The 20,293-nt window shown below is 44.6% G+C and overlaps 1 protein-coding gene across 1 annotated transcript in view; it reads left to right on the top strand.

Annotated features, from left to right (window-relative positions):
• Positions 1 to 20,293, top strand: part of LOC123520887 (myosin-IIIb-like) — a 193,699-nt gene that overhangs the window by 166,420 nt on the left and 6,986 nt on the right. Inside the window, exons 6-7 of the mRNA XM_045297950.1 lie at positions 18,985 to 19,091; positions 19,465 to 19,511. Coding sequence (XP_045153885.1) covers positions 18,985 to 19,091; positions 19,465 to 19,511 — 154 coding nt within the window. The remainder of the gene's footprint in view (positions 1 to 18,984; positions 19,092 to 19,464; positions 19,512 to 20,293) is intronic.

Genomic DNA, 20,293 nt, shown 5'->3' with positions numbered 1-20,293 from the left:
TCCCATTGTTTTCTCCCCAGATTGCTTATCCCACCGATCTTATCTAGATAAAAAGGCAGAGACAATAATAAGCACAAAAACAAGACAGAGCAAAACAAAACAACAACAAAAGATAAGCCTATAAATAATTCCAGGTCTGCTTGTTGACCTTTAGGAGTTTTTTCTGGTTGAGTCTGATGGGGTGCCACACCCTGGCCCCAAAGTCTATTTTTGGCATCCCTGGGAACTTCATGGTTTTGCTCCCCTTGCTGCTCTGTTGTATGCCCTTGGCATTTCGCCCTGGTCTGGTGGGGTCAGATCGGGCACAATTCTCACACTGTGCCTCCAGTGTTGTTCCTTGAAGCACTATAGGTCAGTGAGGAACGTCTTGTCTCCTGGTGGGGCCGGCCCTATGGTCCTCTCTGTGCATTGGCAGCTCTGAGCAGGAATATCATCCTTGGGGCTTGGTGGGCCGGGATGTGTTCCACTCTGTCTCCTTCCCTCTCCTTTTGCTCCTGTGTGCTCTGATCAGAGGCACCCTTCTCCCTCAGCTGTAGCTTCGGTGCTGTCCTTTGAAGTGAATTATTTTGGGGCATGGGGTAGGGTGTCCACGTAGTTGGGATTGGGCCCAGCCCCACAGACTTCTCTATTGGTTCCCTGCTTCATGCCAGTATGTTGCATTCATGTCTTGGGGCACCGGGTTGAAATACTATATACATATATTCCTGGGGTGAGGTCCAGGTAGTAGGGCAGGGGCCAGACCCAATCCAGGGATACATACCATTATCTTTTCATTCAATTTTTCCACAGACTATTTAAAGACCCCTTATAAGTGTATCACAGATACTACCCATTGCTGGGAGAAGGCCAAGTTGGCGAGGTTATGATGTAGTCTTTTAGTCCATTGATAAGCAAACTGCCCAGGCAGGGAGGGAGAGGTTCAGATGCGTTCACCTTTATAAGGAATGGTGTTGGGAACATATTTTAAGTATTTATAGATAACTTTTCCCTTTGATAGCCCTGCTGGTGCAGCTGCTCCTTAAAAGAAAGATGAGGCTTTCTGCTCCTATAAAGACTTACAGTCTCAGAAAACCACAGGGACAGTTCTGCCTGTCCATACAGGGTAACCTGAGTCAGTCCTGACTCGACGGCACTGAGGTTGGTTTGGGGTTTTTTTCCCCTTTGAAACCTGAGTGCATTTTGATTAAACCAAATGGAACCCACTGATGTGAAGTCGATGCTGATGCACAGTAATGACACAGGATGGAATAGACTTGCCCCAGGGCTTCTGAGAACAGACGGCCTCCTCTTTCTTCCTCGGAGCAGCTAGCGAGTTTGAACTGCGGATCTTGAGGTGAGGAGCCCGATGCTTGTCCCACAGCACCACCAGAGCCCCCTTCCTTTTGATGCCTCCTCACTAAACTCCAGCAAAATGGTGAAGTTGGAGTGTTTAGCGTTACTTCATAGGTGAGAGCTTCAGAAGTAGCAAGGAGTCTGTAGTTGGAGCCCTGGACGGTACAGACTGCTTATGAGATGAGCAGCTAACCTAAAGTTCCAGAGGAACCGGGAAGAGAGGCCTGGCAATCCACTTCCCAAACAGAAGCCATTGAAAATCCCTGTAGAGCACAGTTCTACTCTGACACACGTGGTGTTCCAGTCCAATCACATTCAATGGCAACTGATGATGGTGGTGGTGTAGCGACAGCATCTTAATATTGGAAAGACCCCTTGCCTGGTGGTCTAGTGGGATTTACTGCCACTTTTGCTGCCTGGTAGCAGAGAAGTTAGGTGTTGGACGGCGATCCACAAGGTCACCCTTCTGGAAACCGCCAGCTGTTACCCAGGAGAAAGTCAGGGCTTTTCACTCCGGTAAAATGTTACAGTCTCCGAAACTCCAGGGGGCAGTTCTACCCTGACCTATAGGGTCGCTATCTGTGCTAGTCTGGGTAGACTAGAGAAACAAATCCATGGACACACATATGTGTATAAGAAAGAGATTTATATACAAGAGCAATTGAACATTGAGAAAACAGCCCTGCCCAGTCCAGTCCAAGGCCATAAGTCTGATATTAGCCCATATGTCCGATACCAATCTATAAAGCCCTCTTCAGACTCATGAAACATATGCAATGAAGCCAAATGCCGATGATCACAAGCCAGTGGGTTGAAAGTCTTTGGGTCCAGTGTCATTGGAAACATCTCAGCACTGGCAGGGGTCTCTCTGTGGCTTCTCTGGCTTACGAGGTCTGGTTGCGTCCATGTGGCTTGTCTTCTGCAGTGTCTCCCAGGGAGTGGCAGAGAGAGAGGTGTCTTCCACCTCCAAGGAGGAAGTACCAGATTTCCCAGAATTCTCAGGAGAAGGCCATGCCCACATAGAAGTCTCATTGGCTGTCTCCAGATTGACAACCTAGACTCCACCCCTACACTCTTAATCCTTCAATTAACACCAGATTAGGTGACTGCCACACTATCCATTGGCATCCACTCTGTGGCAGTGAGTTTGGTTGGGTTTTGCTTTTTGCTGCCTACACATTGGCTTCATGCAACACCCCCCGCCCCAGACACATCTCTCACTGCACATACATGGTCGTGGCAAGGAAAGAGCATCGTCCCTAGGGGAGCAGTTCAGAATCTCCCGCCAAGAACAAGTATACCTTGCCACACCACCTCCACCCCCCTCAGCTGAAAAAGCCCTAGCCCAGAGGGATGTGATTCACCGGAGATCTCAGAACCAATAAATGCCAGAACTTGAACTCTGCCCAGGCCACTGAACTCCAAGTCCAGTGCTGAATTACCTACTGCATGCAGCAGGGTGCTCTGCACGCCAGCTCTGAGTACCAAACAGCACAGAAACTGGAAGTAGGGCCCTCAATTTAGAGAGTCAGCCAGGGCAAGGGCTGCGTGGGGCGGAATCCCCTGCCAGGAGGAATCAAAGATGGAGTCACATTTAGTTTGGTAAGCCCAGCACTATCTGGTGTCCCATATCCCTGAGCGTTTAAAGTGTCATTTCAATCTTCAAAGAAAGTCTTTAGTTCCGTTTTATCTGCTTTTAGCCAGGACATTGTTTCCCAGCTCCAGGTGATTTGCATGTCATTAGGAGTCCTCTCTCCAGGCCTGGCCTGGTGGGGCTGCTAGCATCAGATCTAGGTCTTAGATTTTTCTTTTTTATTGTTGACATTTTTCAAAAGGCTAAATTCATCCTCTTCTCTCACTGGGCACAGATCGGATGGCCGTGCCAACCTTCATTCCCGCTTCGATGCTGGGCTACATTGTCCGGGAGGGTGCAGTCCTGGGGCCCCACGTGGAAACACTTGGGTGGCAGGGACTGCTGTAAGGCTTCAGAATAAGCAGCCAATACTGCCAACTCAGAAAAGAACATTTGGTGAGAAAGTGGGATTCTAAAATAATGGCACTGTCCCACGTACTTTTTGAAGCTCCCTCATATTCTGAGAACATGTCCCCCTTGCCCCCTCAATCAGGAAGTAGAGAGTTCCTAAGTAACCTTCTGTCACTTCGAGCAGAGAAGCAATTACCACTGATTTACATATGGAAATGATTTGAGCCTTCCCAGACCGGACCTGTCCCACCCCACTAAAAAAACAAACAAACACCAAATCATACTAACAAACATATAAAACCTACAGAGCCCTAAGGTATTGTGTTCACTGTCACCTTTTAAAGCTATGGCGTGTGTAGTTCCCCGGGTCCCAGCTTGGCAGCACCCCGCTCACTGCTGGGGCGTGCTGCCTCTTTTACTGGCGCTGCCAAACCAACATTGGCTGCTCCTTTAACGTGCTGCCTCTTTTTCATGAAAGGCCGACCATCCGCTTCAGATTTCTTTCAGTTCAGTTCATGGTGGTCTTTTGTAAAAGGGAAGTGACGTACAGAGGACTTTTGAAAACCAAGGGATACCTGTCCTACACAAAGGTGGGAGGTGAAGTCAAGAAGCGTAACTATGGGGGTTCCAGTTCATACCTGCACCAGTTTATTCCAAACAAAACCTGTCTCAATGGTCTCTGCCATTGATGGAGGGCTGTGCAGAGCGATAGACTTGTCTCCGCCTCCTTACAGTGCCTTCCCCCCAAAAAAGTCCCATCAGAAGAGTAATTTCCAAGGAGCTCTCCTGAACCAGCTACATGTCAAGGCAGTGTTACGGTGACCGGAGGCATTACCAAGAGATCATCTTGATCGATCTGTGTAAGGAGCAGGATGATCAAGGAGGCGAATGATGAAGATGTTTTAAGACATTGCAACTTGCATTGCTAAGGAAAATCTTGTTCTTCAAGATTGGCAAGGGCTGTCCTACAAGACTTCTGCTGGGAAACCATTCCCCAGCCAGCCCACAGCACTGATCTTGCCCCTTTAGACTCCCTTTGCTTCCCAAAACTTCAAGCACATTTCAAAGGAACAGGATTGGGGTCCCTGGAAGCTGTATGCCCAAACTGCCCTTTTGACATGCTGTCAGTTGAAGTGAGCAAGCTCCTCAGGGAAGGGTTAGGGCGATGGAAATACTACCTTCCAAAGTATATAGACCTCAATGAGGTCAAGATACAACAGTGTCACATTGTGATATTTTGTTTAATAAAGGTTTCTATGATTTTGTAGCAACCCCTTTTTACTTACCCTAGTAAAACAAAATGGGACAAAAATCCAACAACAGCCCATCACCAAGTCTGCATAGTTGATTCTAAACTTTTTTTTTAATTTTTGCAACTAGGTCCAACCCTCCTGAGTTTCCAAGATTCTTGCCCTGTATATTTTGCATTACACAGAGCCTCACTAATTTGGGACACCTTTCCCGCTGAATCATTTATTTTGCCGCCTCCAGAAGCTCAGGGAATAGTGTCAGACCTCTGCAAAAAGAGATCATATTTCTATGGCCAGCAAAACTGTTCTATCAGATGGGAGAGATGAATTTCACATGGTCCAGAAAAATTCGTAGATAAGTTTTTCCATTGTCCAGAGAAACTGGCAGACCTTAAGCCATGTGAGACAGTGCCCAGTTCTACTGAGGGTGCTAAGCAAAGCTTCTTATGCCAGACTCTCCAGGGAACAACTAGTTCACCTGCAAAAGCAACCAACCTCTTAGGAAAGAGTCGCCAGGTACCAATTGCTATTGAGTTGATTTCAACTCAGGGAGACTCTGCTTGTGTCAGAGTTGAACTTTGCTCCACAGGATTCTCAATCCTTGATTTCTCAGAAGCAGATCACCAGACTTTTCTTCACAGATTCCTTTTTCTGGTGGGTCAGATCACTGATCACGAGGTTAGCAGCGTATTGCTCAATGTACTGTGCCACCGGGACTCCATTATTAGAAGTAGGAGGGTCCTTGCTAAGCAGTACCTGTACCACAACCTGACTACTGACCAGTTGGGTTAGGATCTCTAGGAGTGGGGATATAAGTATCCGTATTTTAAAAATAATAATAAAGATAAAAACCTTCAGGTCAGTCTACTGTACGGCCAAGGTAGAGAATCACTTCCATAAAACAAAAATTACATCACCACCTTAGAAGCACTTGCTATCATCTGAGCCATGTTTTCTCTTTTCATACACATCTGCCATTCTCAAAACACCCTCCAATGAAAGCCACTAATAAACTCAAGAGGTAAGTTTCATATTTAAGTTTTATTGGCTTGAGACTCTCTTTCATAACATTCAGTGTTTCTCAAAGTGTAAGACACGACTTGGTGGTCTGCAAGTTGGTGTTTGATGCCGTCTGGATATAACAATGATTCATATCATTAGAAAGTGAATGCCTTTTTAATTCTCAGTTTAAATTATTCAGTTTACTTCAAGAAGAAATTGTTTGTGGTGCCAGTACAAACACCCTCTACGCTCCTATTTAGTCACTTCTCCGGTTGACAGATCTTTTGAGAAGTTGTCTTAAGCTGGGTTCTCTAGAGAATCAAAATACGTGAAAAGTGTGTGTGTGTAAAGAGATTTATCTCAAAGAAAGGACTTATATGATTATAGATTAAGGTGATCAGATTTTAACATTAGTAAAGCGAGACAAAAGAGGGACACCACTGATAAAACTCATATCCTGGCGAAATAGCCACATGGCAGCCGAAAACCATATACCCTAGCTTGTCGTGCATTCTTTCCAAAAATTGGGACTTTTAAAAAATGCCGCGGGATGTGGGAAAAATTGTTAAAAATCGGGACTATCCCACCAAAAGCAGGACGTCTGGTCACCTTATTATAGATGCTCAAAAGTCCATAGGTCAGATACCAGGATGGAGACTTCTCCTGTCTCTCAGAGCTGCAGGGGACGTGGCAAACACAGAATCAGGAAGTCAGATGACTGGCTGCTGGTTTAGAGACTGTAGAGATTAATGACTCTTAAGGTCAGAAGGTAATATAGCAAACCACTGGTTCAAGTTTACACAGCCAGAGAGCAGATGATGACGACAAATCCAGGGTCCAGATCAATCAAAGAGCCAGTGATCTTTGCCAGAACATCTATATATATTGGATGCTGGCCATACCCACCTCCTTTCAATGGATTGACTGTTCATAGCAGATCTCATCATGGAATTGATTACATTATGTCATATCTCACTATCATAGAACTGAATGCCTTTTGTGAGCAACAGTACCTAGCTGGGTAGGTAATATTGCCTTCTTTTCATTGTACTCATGGTTTACTTCTACTAATGATGAATGTGAGGGATCCCTGGTGATCCCTAAGCACTTGACTGCCAACTGAAAAGTTGGAAGTTCAAACCCAGCAAGCAGGAGAAACACCTGGTGATCTTCTTTTATAAAGATTACAAGCTAGAAAACCCTGCTGGGCAGCTTTATTCTGTTGAGTGGAGTCACTATAAATTGAAATCAATTCAGTAGCAACTAACAACCATAAATGGAAAATGACAGTGGTTTTCCATTTGTAGGAATCAGAGTCTCATTATTAGAAGAATATAAGTTGATAAAAAGAAGTTGTTGATTTAAAGAAAGATATTAATAAAACTAGTATTAGGAGCCCTGATGGTGTAGTTGGTAACACCCTGGGCTGCTATCCTCGTAAAACCACCAGTGGCTCTGTGGGAGAAAGCCTGGGCTTTCTCCACTCCTGTGAACAGTTACAGTCTCAGAAACCCACAAGGGGTCACTGTGAGTCAGCATTGACTTGATGGTAGTGAGTTTATAGGTATGTTAAGTAGAGCAGAAAAATAAATTAAGTAATGGCTCAATGAAGTGTGAGAAATAGGCATTTCTCTACCTGTTGATCATTGACGTCTCATCTACCGGCCCCAGCCCCAATTCTAGACAGGAATTAATTTGTTCCACCCATGGTTAGGTCCAGTCTGCTGTTGTTTACCACAAGAGAAATACGCAAGCACAACCTGCTGATGAACATGGAAGAGGAAGAAAAAAATTCACCTTCTTAAGGAATCAGTAAGATGCAAGTCAAAATAAAAATGAGATGCCATTTTATTTACCTATTGACCTGTCAGACTTTTACTTAATGATCCTATCTGAGATAGTTTATTGTGCCAGCCTGGCTGATAAACGCAGGTGGGATTGACTGAAGGGCAGAGAGATAAATGGCTTGGTGAGCCTTGCCTTTCTTGTCTCTCGCTCTGTGATCATCGGACCAGTGTGCGGCTGCCTTGCTTGTTCTGTGCCTCAATTTAAAGGCTACACTACCTGTGGGACGCCTAGCCTGTGGACTGTGTCGCTGTAAGTTGAGGTCCCTTTAAGACATCTCTGGAGCTGGGGACTGGCGATTGGTGACCTGCCTTGTGATTGGCTGCTGTGCTGACATAGCTTAGCTCTCTCTACAAATAGAGGAAGATCTGGCAGCAGATAGAGACTTGAAGGACTGCTAGTCTCTCAACTTTCTCTCACGGACGTGAGTTGCACTGAGCCATTTGTAGTGCTTTCTAATTTAACTGTTTATTTCATGTATTGTATATTTATCTATATGATTTAACAGTTCATTTCTTGTTATATATCTAGTTATCTTTATAAATAAATATATTATCAGGAATTTGGTTTTATCTCTCTAGAGAACCCTGTCTAACACACTATCCCAGGCTGGTCAGGTCTGGAGAAATGGGTAATCTCAGTTACAGCTGGTAAAAGACTCATTTGTTACCCGCTCTCTAGGTGACAATTAGAAATATAAATTATAACTATCTTAAATATGCATAGTCTTTGGTCATTAATTTCACAGCTAAGAATTAATCCTTATTATCGGAACAACTGAATTCTGTGCTCAAATAGACAATGATATAGAGTAACTGAGGTTCGCTCAGACCGTGCCGTCACGGAAAACAAGGCCATTGAAATGATCTCTGGGAGGCAAATTGTGAAAATGGAAGAAGAGAGGAAAATAAAAAGGCACATTTTTCTGCATAACTTATCTGAACTTCACATTTATTTGTTGCTGTACAAAATCTAGCTCCAAAGAAAGATACTGTTTAGAATATAGTTATTATCATGAAAAAATATTTGTGATTTTGATAAACAGGTTTTTTTAAAAGGGCAGTAGCATTATTGAAGTGGCAGATGAATAACTGGAGTTGTTTGCTTGTTTGCTAAAGAAAAAATAAATATATAGGCCTAGAAAAAATTTGAAAGGATATTTTGTAATAATAATTAATAAATACTCAGAGACTTTGATCATCTTGCATGGATCCACAATCAATTCTCATGGAAGCAGTAATTCAAGAGATCAAAAGACACACTGCATTGGGTAAATCTGCTGCACAAAACCTCATCAAAGTTTTGAAGAACAAGGATGTCACTTTGAGAACTAAGGTGTAACGGAACCAAGCCAGGGTATTTTGCAATGGTCTCGTATGCACGGGAAAGTTGGGCATTCAATAAGGAAGACTGAAGCGGAGTCAATGTACTTGAACTATGGTGCTGGCAAAGCAGACTGAAAGTACCACGACGGTCAAAGAACAAACAACTCTGTCTTGGAAGAGGTACAGCCAGAAGGGGTCTGAGAAGGGAGCCTGGGGAGGCTTGGTGTCACGTACTTGGACGTGCTACCAGGAGAGAACAGTCCTGGGAAAAGACGTGATGCTGGGTAAAGGAGAGGGGACGCCAGAAACGAGGAAGCCCCTGGATGGGCTGGAGAGGCGCATGAGAAGGATGCGGGACTGGGCAGTGTTCCATTCTATTGTACAGAGGGTCACTCACCACTTGACAGCATCCAGGAACCATAGCAAGTAACCTTTTTTTTTTTTAAGTGGCCAACTTCATCACTCCGTGGCTCCAAGATCTGACCCCAGCGTAAACAAGGCCTCCTTTCTATTGGAAACCCGGCGCCAACGTCCTGGTTGACAAACAGTGAGCCATGTGGACAGAAGCGTTCTTAACAAGAAGGATGACTAATCACCATTCCTTCATTCCTTGTTGACTGTTTGCCAGGCCCTGAGCTATGAAGTGTTTCAGGGGAAGTTATTACCGCCTACCCATCGAATTTGCAGGAAACTTCGTCTACACGTTTTAAACCCCAGCATCTTGCCTGGGCAGTAATTCAACTAGGGAAGTTTTCATTGTAGCAATTTGGTAATTTTGAAGAAGATTGTTCATGGCAGAACATGGCAAGTGGGGAATTTTATAACTTTCCTTTCATCTTGGAAAGCAAGATCTGCATGACATACACCCCAGGGGAAAATCGCTCACTCCCTCCCGGGATGTGTACATGTGTGCATGTGTGTTTTACAATCGTCCGCTGAATTCCTTAGTCCCTCCTGAAGTTAGAGGTGGTGAGGTAAAAACTTCTAAGAGCATCTTGGGAAAAGAACATGCTTCATAATCGTGGCCCTCGTGTGGGCCTTGGGATTTTCAGTCTGTCCAGAGCCTTTAGTTCTTACCTGAACGCTGAAAGGAGATCAGCAGAGAAGGAGGGGCCGAGCTCCCTGGGACTCCTCAGATATAAAAGCAACAGGCTAATTAGTCACAACCCTTCCACACCCACTGTTTCAGGATTTACTTGTGGAAATCTGAATGACTTCGTTATCACATCCTAGTGGGTTTTGTCTAACCAGGGCACACTGCTATTTTCTTCCCTCCAATTCCCTGTCCAGGTGCTGCGTAGTCCTGAACCAGCTCATGCCGCAGGGCATATCTGGAACAAATACTTTATAGCCCCTTAGGAAGGTTGTACCAGGTATTAGTGCATCTTTAAGTTCTTTCTCACTGCCATTGAGTGGAGGCTGACTCATAGCGATGCCCTGTGGGTTTCCGAGACTATTTATGGGAGTAGAAAGCCCAGTCTTTCTCCCTCAGAGCAGCTAGTGGTTTCAAACTGCCAACCATGCTGATCGCAGCCCAGTGCGGAACCACTACATGACCTGGGCTCCTTTTGAAGTTTCAGGTAGTGCCGATTATTGCAGACTTTCTGCCAACATGATTCTCACTGAGAAAATTCAATGTGCTCTCATACATGGGCTCTTAGTCCTGGTTCCAGTTTAGAATCACTAAGAAGTGAAAAACAAATGACTGAAAAAACAATGACAAGGCTCTGATCTGGGCATCGCTATTTTTAAAAGCTGGACAACTGGCTTAGTGTTTTTTTCAAAAAAGAACAAGGAAAATGATTCTCCACTGGAAACCCGAAGTCTCCAGCAGGCATCGCCTCTAACTTGTGAGGTGATTCCTCATCTTCTCCAGGCCTCTGCTAGCTCTTTGGGGCTCCTTTCCCGTGCCAAAATGAGGTGACATGAAGAAAAAGATCTTGCACAACAAGATTTACTACACGTGGTAGTTACATAATGTGCTTTAGAGTTGAGACTTAAGAGTGAAGGTGTGGAGTTTAGCCTGTCAATCAGGTCACAGTTTGATGACCTCATTTGAGGCACTAAGGAGATAAATAGCTCACTGGAGGTAGGACACACACTCACTCCTTGCGAGACATGCTTGTTGACAAGACACATGGAGCAGAAGCAACAAAGCCCACATGGAAGAAGCACACCAGCCTGTGCGATCACGAGGTGTCAAAGGGATCAGGTATCAGGCATCATCAGAACAAAAAATCTTATCATAGTGAATGAGGGGGGGAGTGTGGGGTGGAGACCCAAAGCCCATTATACAACTTTCCTCTAGTTCCTACAACTTCCTCCTTCCCCCTTCCCCACCCGACTATCATGATCCCAATTCTACCTTGCAAGTCTGGCTAGATCACAGGATGTACACTGGTACAGATAGGAACCAGAAACACAGGGAATCCAGGGGGGATGATCCTTTCAGGACCAGTGATGTAAGTGGCCATACAGGGAGGGTAGAGGGAGGGTGGGTTGGAAAGGGGGAACCGATTACAAGGATCTACATGTGACCTCCTCCCTGGTGGACGGACAACCGAAAAGTGGGTGAAGGGAGATGTCGGACAGGGCAAGATATGACAAAATAATAATTTATAAATTATCAAGGGTTCATGTGAGAGGGGAGAGCAGGGAGGGAGGGGGGAAAATGAGGAGCTGATGCCAGGGGCTTAAGTGGAGAGCAAATGTTTTGAGAATGATGAGGGAAATGAATGTACAAATGTGCTTTACAAAAGTGATGTATGTATGGATTGTGATAAGAGTTGTGTGAGCCCCTAATAAAACTATTAAATAAATAAAAAAGACCCATGGAGCTCCGCTAGAGCCCTGGAGCTGAAGGAGTCACATGGAGACCCCTGCCAGTGCTGAGATGCCATGACCGCCACTGGATCCACAAGACCTTCCACCCACTAACCTGTTCTTCCTGCATTCGGTATCATTGCATGTGTTTTGTGAGTCTGAAGAGGAATTTATAGATTGGTATTGCACATAGGGGCTAATATTGGACTTATGGAGTTGGTCTGGACTGGGCTGGGATGTTTTCTCAATATTCAATTGCTCTTGTATATAAATCTCTTGTACACATATGAGTGGAGTGTCTCTGTATTTGTTTCTCTAGTCAACCCAGACTAACACTACAAAAAAATGAAATGGTAAGGGAAAGAGGCCCAGAGCCATCTCTTTGTAAGCTTCTCCATGTTCCTTGGCCACGGAATACCATTCAGCCCGGTCAACCATCATTGGGGAGAGAGACCTCAGCTGACCTCTGGGTTGCTTACCTATCACCTCTCAATGCCCCAAGAAACATGGTCAGAGAATGATTCACCTCCCTGTATGCTTGCGCGCAATGACAGAGCTCTGTAAATTAATTGCATACCTCTAATCCTATTTAAGTGACCCAGGGGTGTCTCTTCTCCATCTATAAATGTAGTACATTGGACACTCGGTTTGCTTCAAGGGGATATTTTCCTGGGCAGGTGACCCTGAGACTCCCTCGTGCCACGGACTGGCAATCAGACCAGCAGTCGGACCACTCGGAGTAGTGTGCCTGCTCTGGGAACACGGGATTCCAGAAGTCCTGCCATTGTGGCTCCCCCAGTGCTCTGCTCGCTTTCCACCTGCGCATTGGCTGCCCCTCCCTCAGAGACCTGAGCCCACCTTGCCCCTCCAGACTGGGTTAATGATAGGCTGCATGCCCGACCTACTCTTCGTTGCACTTGTCTTGCCCCCACTGCCATCCTGCTAGCAGATTCTCCAGAACAGGCACACCTGTTAGTCCCCTGGGGGGGGCCGAGAAGGACGCACTAAGGCTGAGGGGTCCGTAGAGGGGCGAAAACATTCACGCCCCAAATAGCAAGTCAAGGGGGTAAAGGAAGTCATTTCCTCCTCTGTCCCAAAGGAGCATGCAGGCTACCCAGCTAGATTTGAATTTTACATAAACAGCCCATCTCCCTTTTCTTAATATAAGTGTGGCCCACATCATGCGTAGGGATTCCTTAGGCTAAGGAGAATAGTCGTGTGTTTTCCCCCTGAAATTCAAATTTGACTGAGTTTCTTGTGTTTTATCTGGCAACCCTAGCTTGGATAGATCTGTTTGTTCAGTCAGTACAGAGGAATTAAATGTTAAACTTCCAAATCCATTGTTGGAAGTTCCATAATGGAACCATGAACTGAGTTCAGCTGTCATTCACCAGGACGTGAGCGATGATCGTACAGCCACACAGGGTGAGGAGTGCGCTATGTGAGAGTAGAGGGCACGTTGCCGTTCAGAGTCCTCCCTTCTTTGACAAGTGTCGCTTCAATCTATTATCAAGCTCCACAGCACTGCTGAAGATCTCAAATGCAAAACCAAATGGCGCAGGGATTCCGGACAAGAACGGAGACCTGTGTTACAGGCGAGCTGGTGTCAGGACAGACCACCCTTCCACAGGCACAAGAAAGAGGCCGCTGCAGTTGAGTTACAGACTTGAAAGTTGAGGTTGACTTCCAGGCATTTGTGTGAGGTAGAAAGAGCAATAGGACACTTTCCAAATACGAGCATACTGTCTTCAAAGTGAATCAATTGTCAAACGTGAATTCCCCATCTGTCTAAGTAAATTAGTCACGTGAACTAAGAAGCTGCCCAGTCTCCGGGGTGTTTTGTATATTGTGAGTGGACTGAAAAGTCAAAGATAGGCATTCCCCGCTGCCCCTCGCAGAGTTAGCCTTTTTGAGCTATAGTTTCCTCAGCTAGTAATGTCGGAATTCCCTCAATGGGGGGAAAATCATCATCGATTTTTCAATGTGCCTAAACTGTCTTTCTAACTAATGTGCTGCCTGTCATTTTGAATTTTGATCCTTTCATTGACTTTTGGATTTTCATCTAGCAACACCATCCCTCTATCTGTCCTTGCTGGTGTCTTCCTGGTGTTACATCATATTTTTATCTCAGAGTTACCATTTCCTCGATTACTAAATCTGTATTATGTTTCTGTTTTCTCTAGTCAGAAAGTTTGATCGCATCTCCTATCATAGAATCCTTTCCTTTCGATTTCCGGCCTGGACTCGGCTTCTGGGAGTAAGCTGCCTTGCTTCTTATCACCAGGTTGCCCCGAGGAGTTCGGAGAGATGGTGGATTCCCAGTGTACCCCACCCATTGTGTTTTCATCTTTTGATGTCTACTAGCCGGCAGAATTTTAGTTGCCATTATTTATTCGTCAGGGGTGCTGAGCATTTTTCAATACTTGTTTCCTAAGATTTTATGAGGGCAAAAGTCAGAAAATATTGTTGCTAGGGTTCCCGTTTGTACAAACAGGAACTCATTCCAAACAAAGGTGTTTGGACATGTTTCTTCCATCAGGGGGTACCTGCAGACAGGTTCTCTCACCTAGGTCCAGGGCACATTTCTTCGTTACCATGGAGTGTCTTCCCCCAAAAAAAAGTCCGGTCAAACTGGCATCCTCTGGGATATCCTGGGCCAGTTAAGTCCAAGGCAGAATGGTCGGCTCAGAAGGCGATGGTAGGCAGCTGGTTTTCCAGGTTCCCAAGGGGTAAGCTTGATCAATTTTCTTGAAGGACACGGCATGAACATAGAAGCTTCTTATGAAGTCGTGTTCAGAAAATGTAAAACTGCATAGGTGAAAATAAGGTCAAGAAAACTGTACCGAAAAAAAAAAAAAAAAAAGAAAACTGCACCGAGGACTTTTTTTTTTTCTTCCCATCAGGATGACGCACCTGCTCGTTGTTTGAGGGAAGCCGGGGCTGTCCCATGAAACTTCTGTTGGGAGTCTTTGCTCACCGAGCCCCGCAGCTCTGACCTTCGCATCTCTTGACTCCTCTTTTCCCCAAACTCAAAGAACATTTAAAAGAGGCACAAATCGAGTCCCATAAGGGTGCCCCAATTCCCATTTGGACGTGATGTCCATCAAAGAGTATGGAATTCTTTGGGAAGGGTTAGAGAGGTAGAAATACTGTCTTCTGAGATGTATGAACCTGGCTAGAGAATATGTCAAGAACTAACAGCTTCCCATTTTGATGTTTTTGTTTAATAAGGGTTACTATGATCTTATAGCAATACTTTCCGACTTACCGTTGTATTACAACACGTAAGAATTGTTCTGTGAGCCTCTCCCTTGTCTGAGTCGTTCCACGTTATGAATAGTCAACGCGCAATTTCTTACTTGCTGTTATCACTCCGTTGCCCTTCCTTTCATCTTAGTTGTATTGCTGCCAATCATACAGCATATTTTTACTTTAGTATAATTGAACCCATCCTTGTTGCTGATATCTTCTTCCACAGTTAAAATCATTTATTTCATTTCCTCCTTTTTATGAGAATGTTTAAACTGTTTAACTCTACGGCTCATCTGGAATGTATTGTGGCCTGTGAGAATGAAAAGGTACGTTGAGGAAAGAAAACAGCTTACAGTAAAAATAAAAGCCCCTAGCGGGAATCCAGCAGCACCGATGTGTGGCCGTAAGCTCTCCAGACTCTGGCCTCTACCGGACTGAAGGCAGGATTAGTCTTATTTCTTTTTGTTTCCGTCGCAACACCCAGCAAAGTAATTTGTGCACAAGGTAACTGTCACGAAGTCTGGTTTGAAACTGTATCTTCTACACATTGTTATCAAGTCGTTCCAAGAACTTTTAAAATAATGACTTGTTTCCCATTTATTCTGTTGCTTCTAATTGATCATCTATCAGAGAAATGCTGATTTGCTCCAGCGCCAAAAGACTCAGCCCCTTTCAGAAGTTCATGAAATATGGAAATGATGCTAGATTTAAAATAGGGAACAGTGAAGCCTGGTGCTAAGAGAAATGCCTGCTTACACCACATTTTAATATATTACACATTCCAAAAGGGCTCCAGTGGCATAGTGGTAACCATTGGTCGGCTGACTGCAAGGTCAGCGGTTTGAAACCACTAACTTCTCCTCAGGAGAAAGACGGCTTTCTACTCCAGTAAAGAGTCCCAGTCTTGGAAACTCAGAGGAGCAGTTCTACCCTGTCCTGTGGGGGTCGCTAGGCAGCAGCATCAACTCAATGGCAGATCAGAAACCAATAGTTTGTAAAAATAGGATTAGTAGATCTTAGTTATTTAGCACTGCAATAACAGAAGTAGATGATTTTAACAAGCAAAAATGTATTCTCTCACAATTCAAACAAAACCAAACCCACTGCCATCCAGCAGACTCAGACCACAAAGGACAGAGTATAACAGCCCGTGTGAGTTTGTGAAGATTGTAAATCTTGGCAGGAGTAGAAAGCCTCATAATTTTCCCAAAGAGTGGCTGGTGGGTTCAAACTGCTGACTTTTGGTTAGCAATCCAACACATAACCCACTACACCACCGGGGCTCCAATTGTTTAGAAGGCAAGAAGTCCAAGTTAATGGACTTGCTCTCATAGACTTTCTCTGTCAGTTCACAGTTTAGGAGGGAACGCCCTAGCTTCTTTCAGCTTCTATAGGCCCAGCATTCCTTGGAGATTCCCATGTGTCTTGGAATCAATGTTCCCCTGGATCTAAGAGGTCCCCAGGACAGGGATCTGGGTCCAAAGGACATGCTCTGCTCTTGCTACGCCCTTCTTAGTAGTACGCCCCCCTCTCTCTCTGCTGACTTCTCACACCTTTTATCTCTGATACAATAAAAGTGCTTCAAGTCACAGTCCAGTAAATACTAGAGCAAGCTATGCCCACCCCCTAAAGCTTACCTTTTAAAACATACTCCCTTCCCTCTTACCTTGGATCAAAGATGTGACAGGATTGAGAGTGGGGCCACTCACGATCCTTTTACAGCTGATTGCTTTATCACATCGGATCACATCGTGGCGGGGGATCATTACATAACTGCCAAACCACTGAGAATCATGGCCCCATCAAGCTGGCCCCTATATGGAGAAGAATATCATTCTATCCACAACGAGGGAAATATTTAGTTGAGAAAACTCTATCCAATAACTTCATGCCTTCTAAACTTCAAGGGGGGAAAGAACAAATTCATCCGGAGCAAAAGTTGAAAACGACATACATGAAGCATTTTCATTGAGACGATAGAAATAAAGGCCCCTGGTCACATGTAAGCACATTATAAAGTCAAGCCCACTCCACCCTTTGAGTTGTCAGGGAATGGAATTCCTGAGTACATGCTGGACATGCAGTCCATGGTCACCAACCTCTGAGGACTTCTGTTTATTAATCTTTACATCAGAAAGGACATAGCACAAAAGGGCCTGCCCCCCTACCCCACCCCCATGTGAGCTCCACAAAGCACACGATGGGTAGGTATGTTGGGCCAGAACGTTTTGGAAGAACCCATTCTATTCTGCATTCCCAGGACAAAGCCAGCTTAAGTAGTGACATCCGTGTTCCCTCCTGAAAGTATTCCCGAGGAAGTGGGCAGGGACATTGGTCTAGAAGGCTATTAGAACCCACAACATCTTTTTGCTAGAATGGTGACTATTTTTACCATTGTGGGTCACGAGTTGTGCTGCTAACCACAAGGTCAGAAGTAGAAACCCAGTAGTCTCTCCCAAGGAGAAAGATGAGGCTTTCTGGTCCTGTTAAGATTAATAGCCTCAACATATGTACAAATGTGCTTGATACAATGGATGTATGGATTGTTATAAGAGCTGTCAGAGCCCCCAATAAAGTTATTAAAAAATAAATAAATAAATAAATAAATGAATAAATAAATAAATAGATGAGATCGACAGCCTCAGAAACCCAAAGGGGCAGTTCTGTACTGTCCTAGAGGGTCACTATGAGTGAGAATCAGCTCGATGGCAGTGTTTTGACATCTAGAAAATATTTCTTATAAGACATACAGTATATCACAGTTGGAAAAAAAAAAAGGAGGTAAGAAGAGGCCTAAGAGACTTGGTCTTGGATGACCAAGTCATCATTCATGGTCTCAGTTTCCTTCCCTTGAAAAAATAGGCATTTAGCATGTATGAAGTCTTGTATGAGTCCACTCATCCTGGCCACTCACTGCGGAGCTCCTAACTTCAAGAATAGCCAAGCTGCAAAACCTCGCCCTGACCGAAGCTGGTCACCTGCGATGCACCCATCCCGGTCCTGGCTTGGTCCTTCTTCACTCAGGGGTTCCCTCAAATGTCTTTAAATAGTGGGGTCCTGATTGCAGTTAAAATATAATTCGTCATAAATCCCCAGCTCTTTACAAATCAGTTACAATTTTATTAATTTAAAATGATAAATATTAGTTCACAAAATTAACCATCAATATGATGATTACAAAATTAACCATCAGTGTACAATTAGTTACTGAGTTATATTTTACTAGCTTAATACGTAGTTTTATGTTTTATACTAGCTTAATTCAGGAAAGTGATATGTTTTCTCTAGATTATTATATCATAAACAATACTCTAGAAACTGTATATGTGTGTCTGTGTGTGTTGGCAAGAAGTTATAAGTTCTGATTCAGATTCAATGCCAGAGGACAACAGGTTCCAAGAACATCATTTGCTTGGCAGGCAAATGAATCATGATTTCATCTGACACGTGGTTTCTTAATCTCCATTGCTCTCTTGGTCCAGGGTTCTGAAATCAGTACTAACTCGGAGAGTAATCACCCTTTTCCTTTCTCCTTACTGCCATTTCCAGAAATTGCATGGATCAATGATTGTGTTCAAAGCATTTCAGTAAATACTAGAGCAAGCCATCCCACCCCGCTAAAACTTATCTCACCAAAAGGTTTGCTTTCCATCTACCCCCGAGTGTGTGTTTTCCAGATGTCTTTGAACTCTGCCTGTAGGATGTGTAGCACGGGACCCCAGAGTGCCTTTGCTGTCGTAGCTGACTTATGTGAGTGAAAAGGTTCTCTCCACTGGATAGAGCCTGACCACTGGCTCTGCCTTACCAGTGTCGGGGTGACCAAGTCAATTTGCTTTCTGTCACTTGACTGCTGACTGAGATAAGAAAGACTAAGGCAAAAGTACAGACAGATCCTTTGTTTACACTCAGCAATTCCTGTGTGCATGTGCGTGCATGCGTGTGTGTGTGTGTGTGTGTGTGTGTGTGTGTGCGCATGCATGTGTACGTGTGTGTTTAGGAAGACATTCTCCTAACACTAGTAGTTCAGGGCAAAGTTCCTAACAAATTCCCAGTTTCACCAGTTTCTACCAGGCAGTTGTGTGAGGATGTGTACAAGGATGTTGGTCAGTTTCTCCCTTGGCTTTCCCAACACCAGGCTGGCTTACGATAAAATTTCGATCTTTTCTTGCAGGTTCAGAAAACGGTCCTTCACAGAAGCAGCGAACACCTCGCCGACGATGTCAACAGCCCAAAATGTTGAGTAGCCCCGAGGACACCATGTACTATAACCAGTTAAATGTGAGTTCAAAGTGGCCATGGACTGTTTCCCTGGCTTTGTTTCCAGTTAATAATTCTGTTATTAATACCTGTTCCAGCCCCGCCAGCCCCACCCCCACTCTCTTACGCTCTCCTCTTGAACATGTGCTTAGGCTCTTTATCTGTTGCTTTCATGTCAGGATGTCTGCCTTCACGGTGAATAATTGATGTGGTTTATCAAAGACGAGCAAGATGCATGCTTCATCAGGCTCACTTGAGCCCTTTGATCAAAAAAATTATGCTGTGACTTCTGATATTATCAGCATCTGCTTGCATTCAACACAAAATCACTTTGAATTAAAAATTAACGACTTGCTGCTTTGCTTTGACTGTGTGTTCCTGGCTCTCTCCACAGGGAACTCTGGACTATCAAGGGAGCAGGAGGAAGCCAAGAAAACTTGGGTAAATATCTGTCTTCTTAGTTCTAAGCAACTGTAAACAGAAGGGGGTCCTTTGTGATATCACTGAAAATGCAAAACTTTCCAGAGAGACTCCTCAAAATACACCCCCAGGAGAGTGCCACCATCATTGGCATGGGAAAGGGCGCCTTGCAGTAGCTAGTGTGCCAAATTAAATTCTATCCTGTCCGAAAAGGCTGGAAGGGTCACCTGAGGGCAAATGTGATTCCTCCTAATTATTCCAGATATTTGGACTTTCCTCACAATTGAAGATGGGGTTATGTAAAACTCTCCTTCCACAAATAGGAACACTTCTCAAAGCACAAATAAGCTGCTTTCCTCCCACATTATCCTATTGCTGGGCCTGAAAGATACACAGGGAAAAACTTGCCCCATGGTTGGACAGGGCGAGAGAGAGGTTTGTGGCTCATTTGATTGTTAGCATCTTGATTTAGAATAGTCATGAAGTAGATCATGGGTACTCCTTGAGGACAGGGGGAGGTCATGGGGGATACTTTCTTAGAACTGGTAGAGACCATTTGTTTCCCATAAATCAACTTGCAAAATGACCACAGCTTCCAGAACCACTAAAATGGTCCCAGTATTGGTGTCTGATCTAGAAGTGAAAGCTTGTGTGATCAGACCCCAGTTCCTCTGTACTGGGAGACCTATGACAAACTTCCTCCCCAGTGCTGGGACCCAACCATAGCCCAGCCACTCAATCACCCAGCTGCTCCAATCACACCATATCCCAGCCCCTCAATCACCCAGCTGCTCCAATCACAC

Source organism: Echinops telfairi, unplaced genomic scaffold, assembly GCF_000313985.2.
Source record: "Echinops telfairi isolate 266 unplaced genomic scaffold, ASM31398v2 ScPeMD7_4;HRSCAF=17, whole genome shotgun sequence".
Lineage (NCBI taxonomy): Eukaryota > Metazoa > Chordata > Mammalia > Afrosoricida > Tenrecidae > Echinops > Echinops telfairi.
The sequence above is the reverse complement of the archived record's forward strand: the minus strand, read 5'-3'. Positions and strand labels throughout refer to the sequence as shown.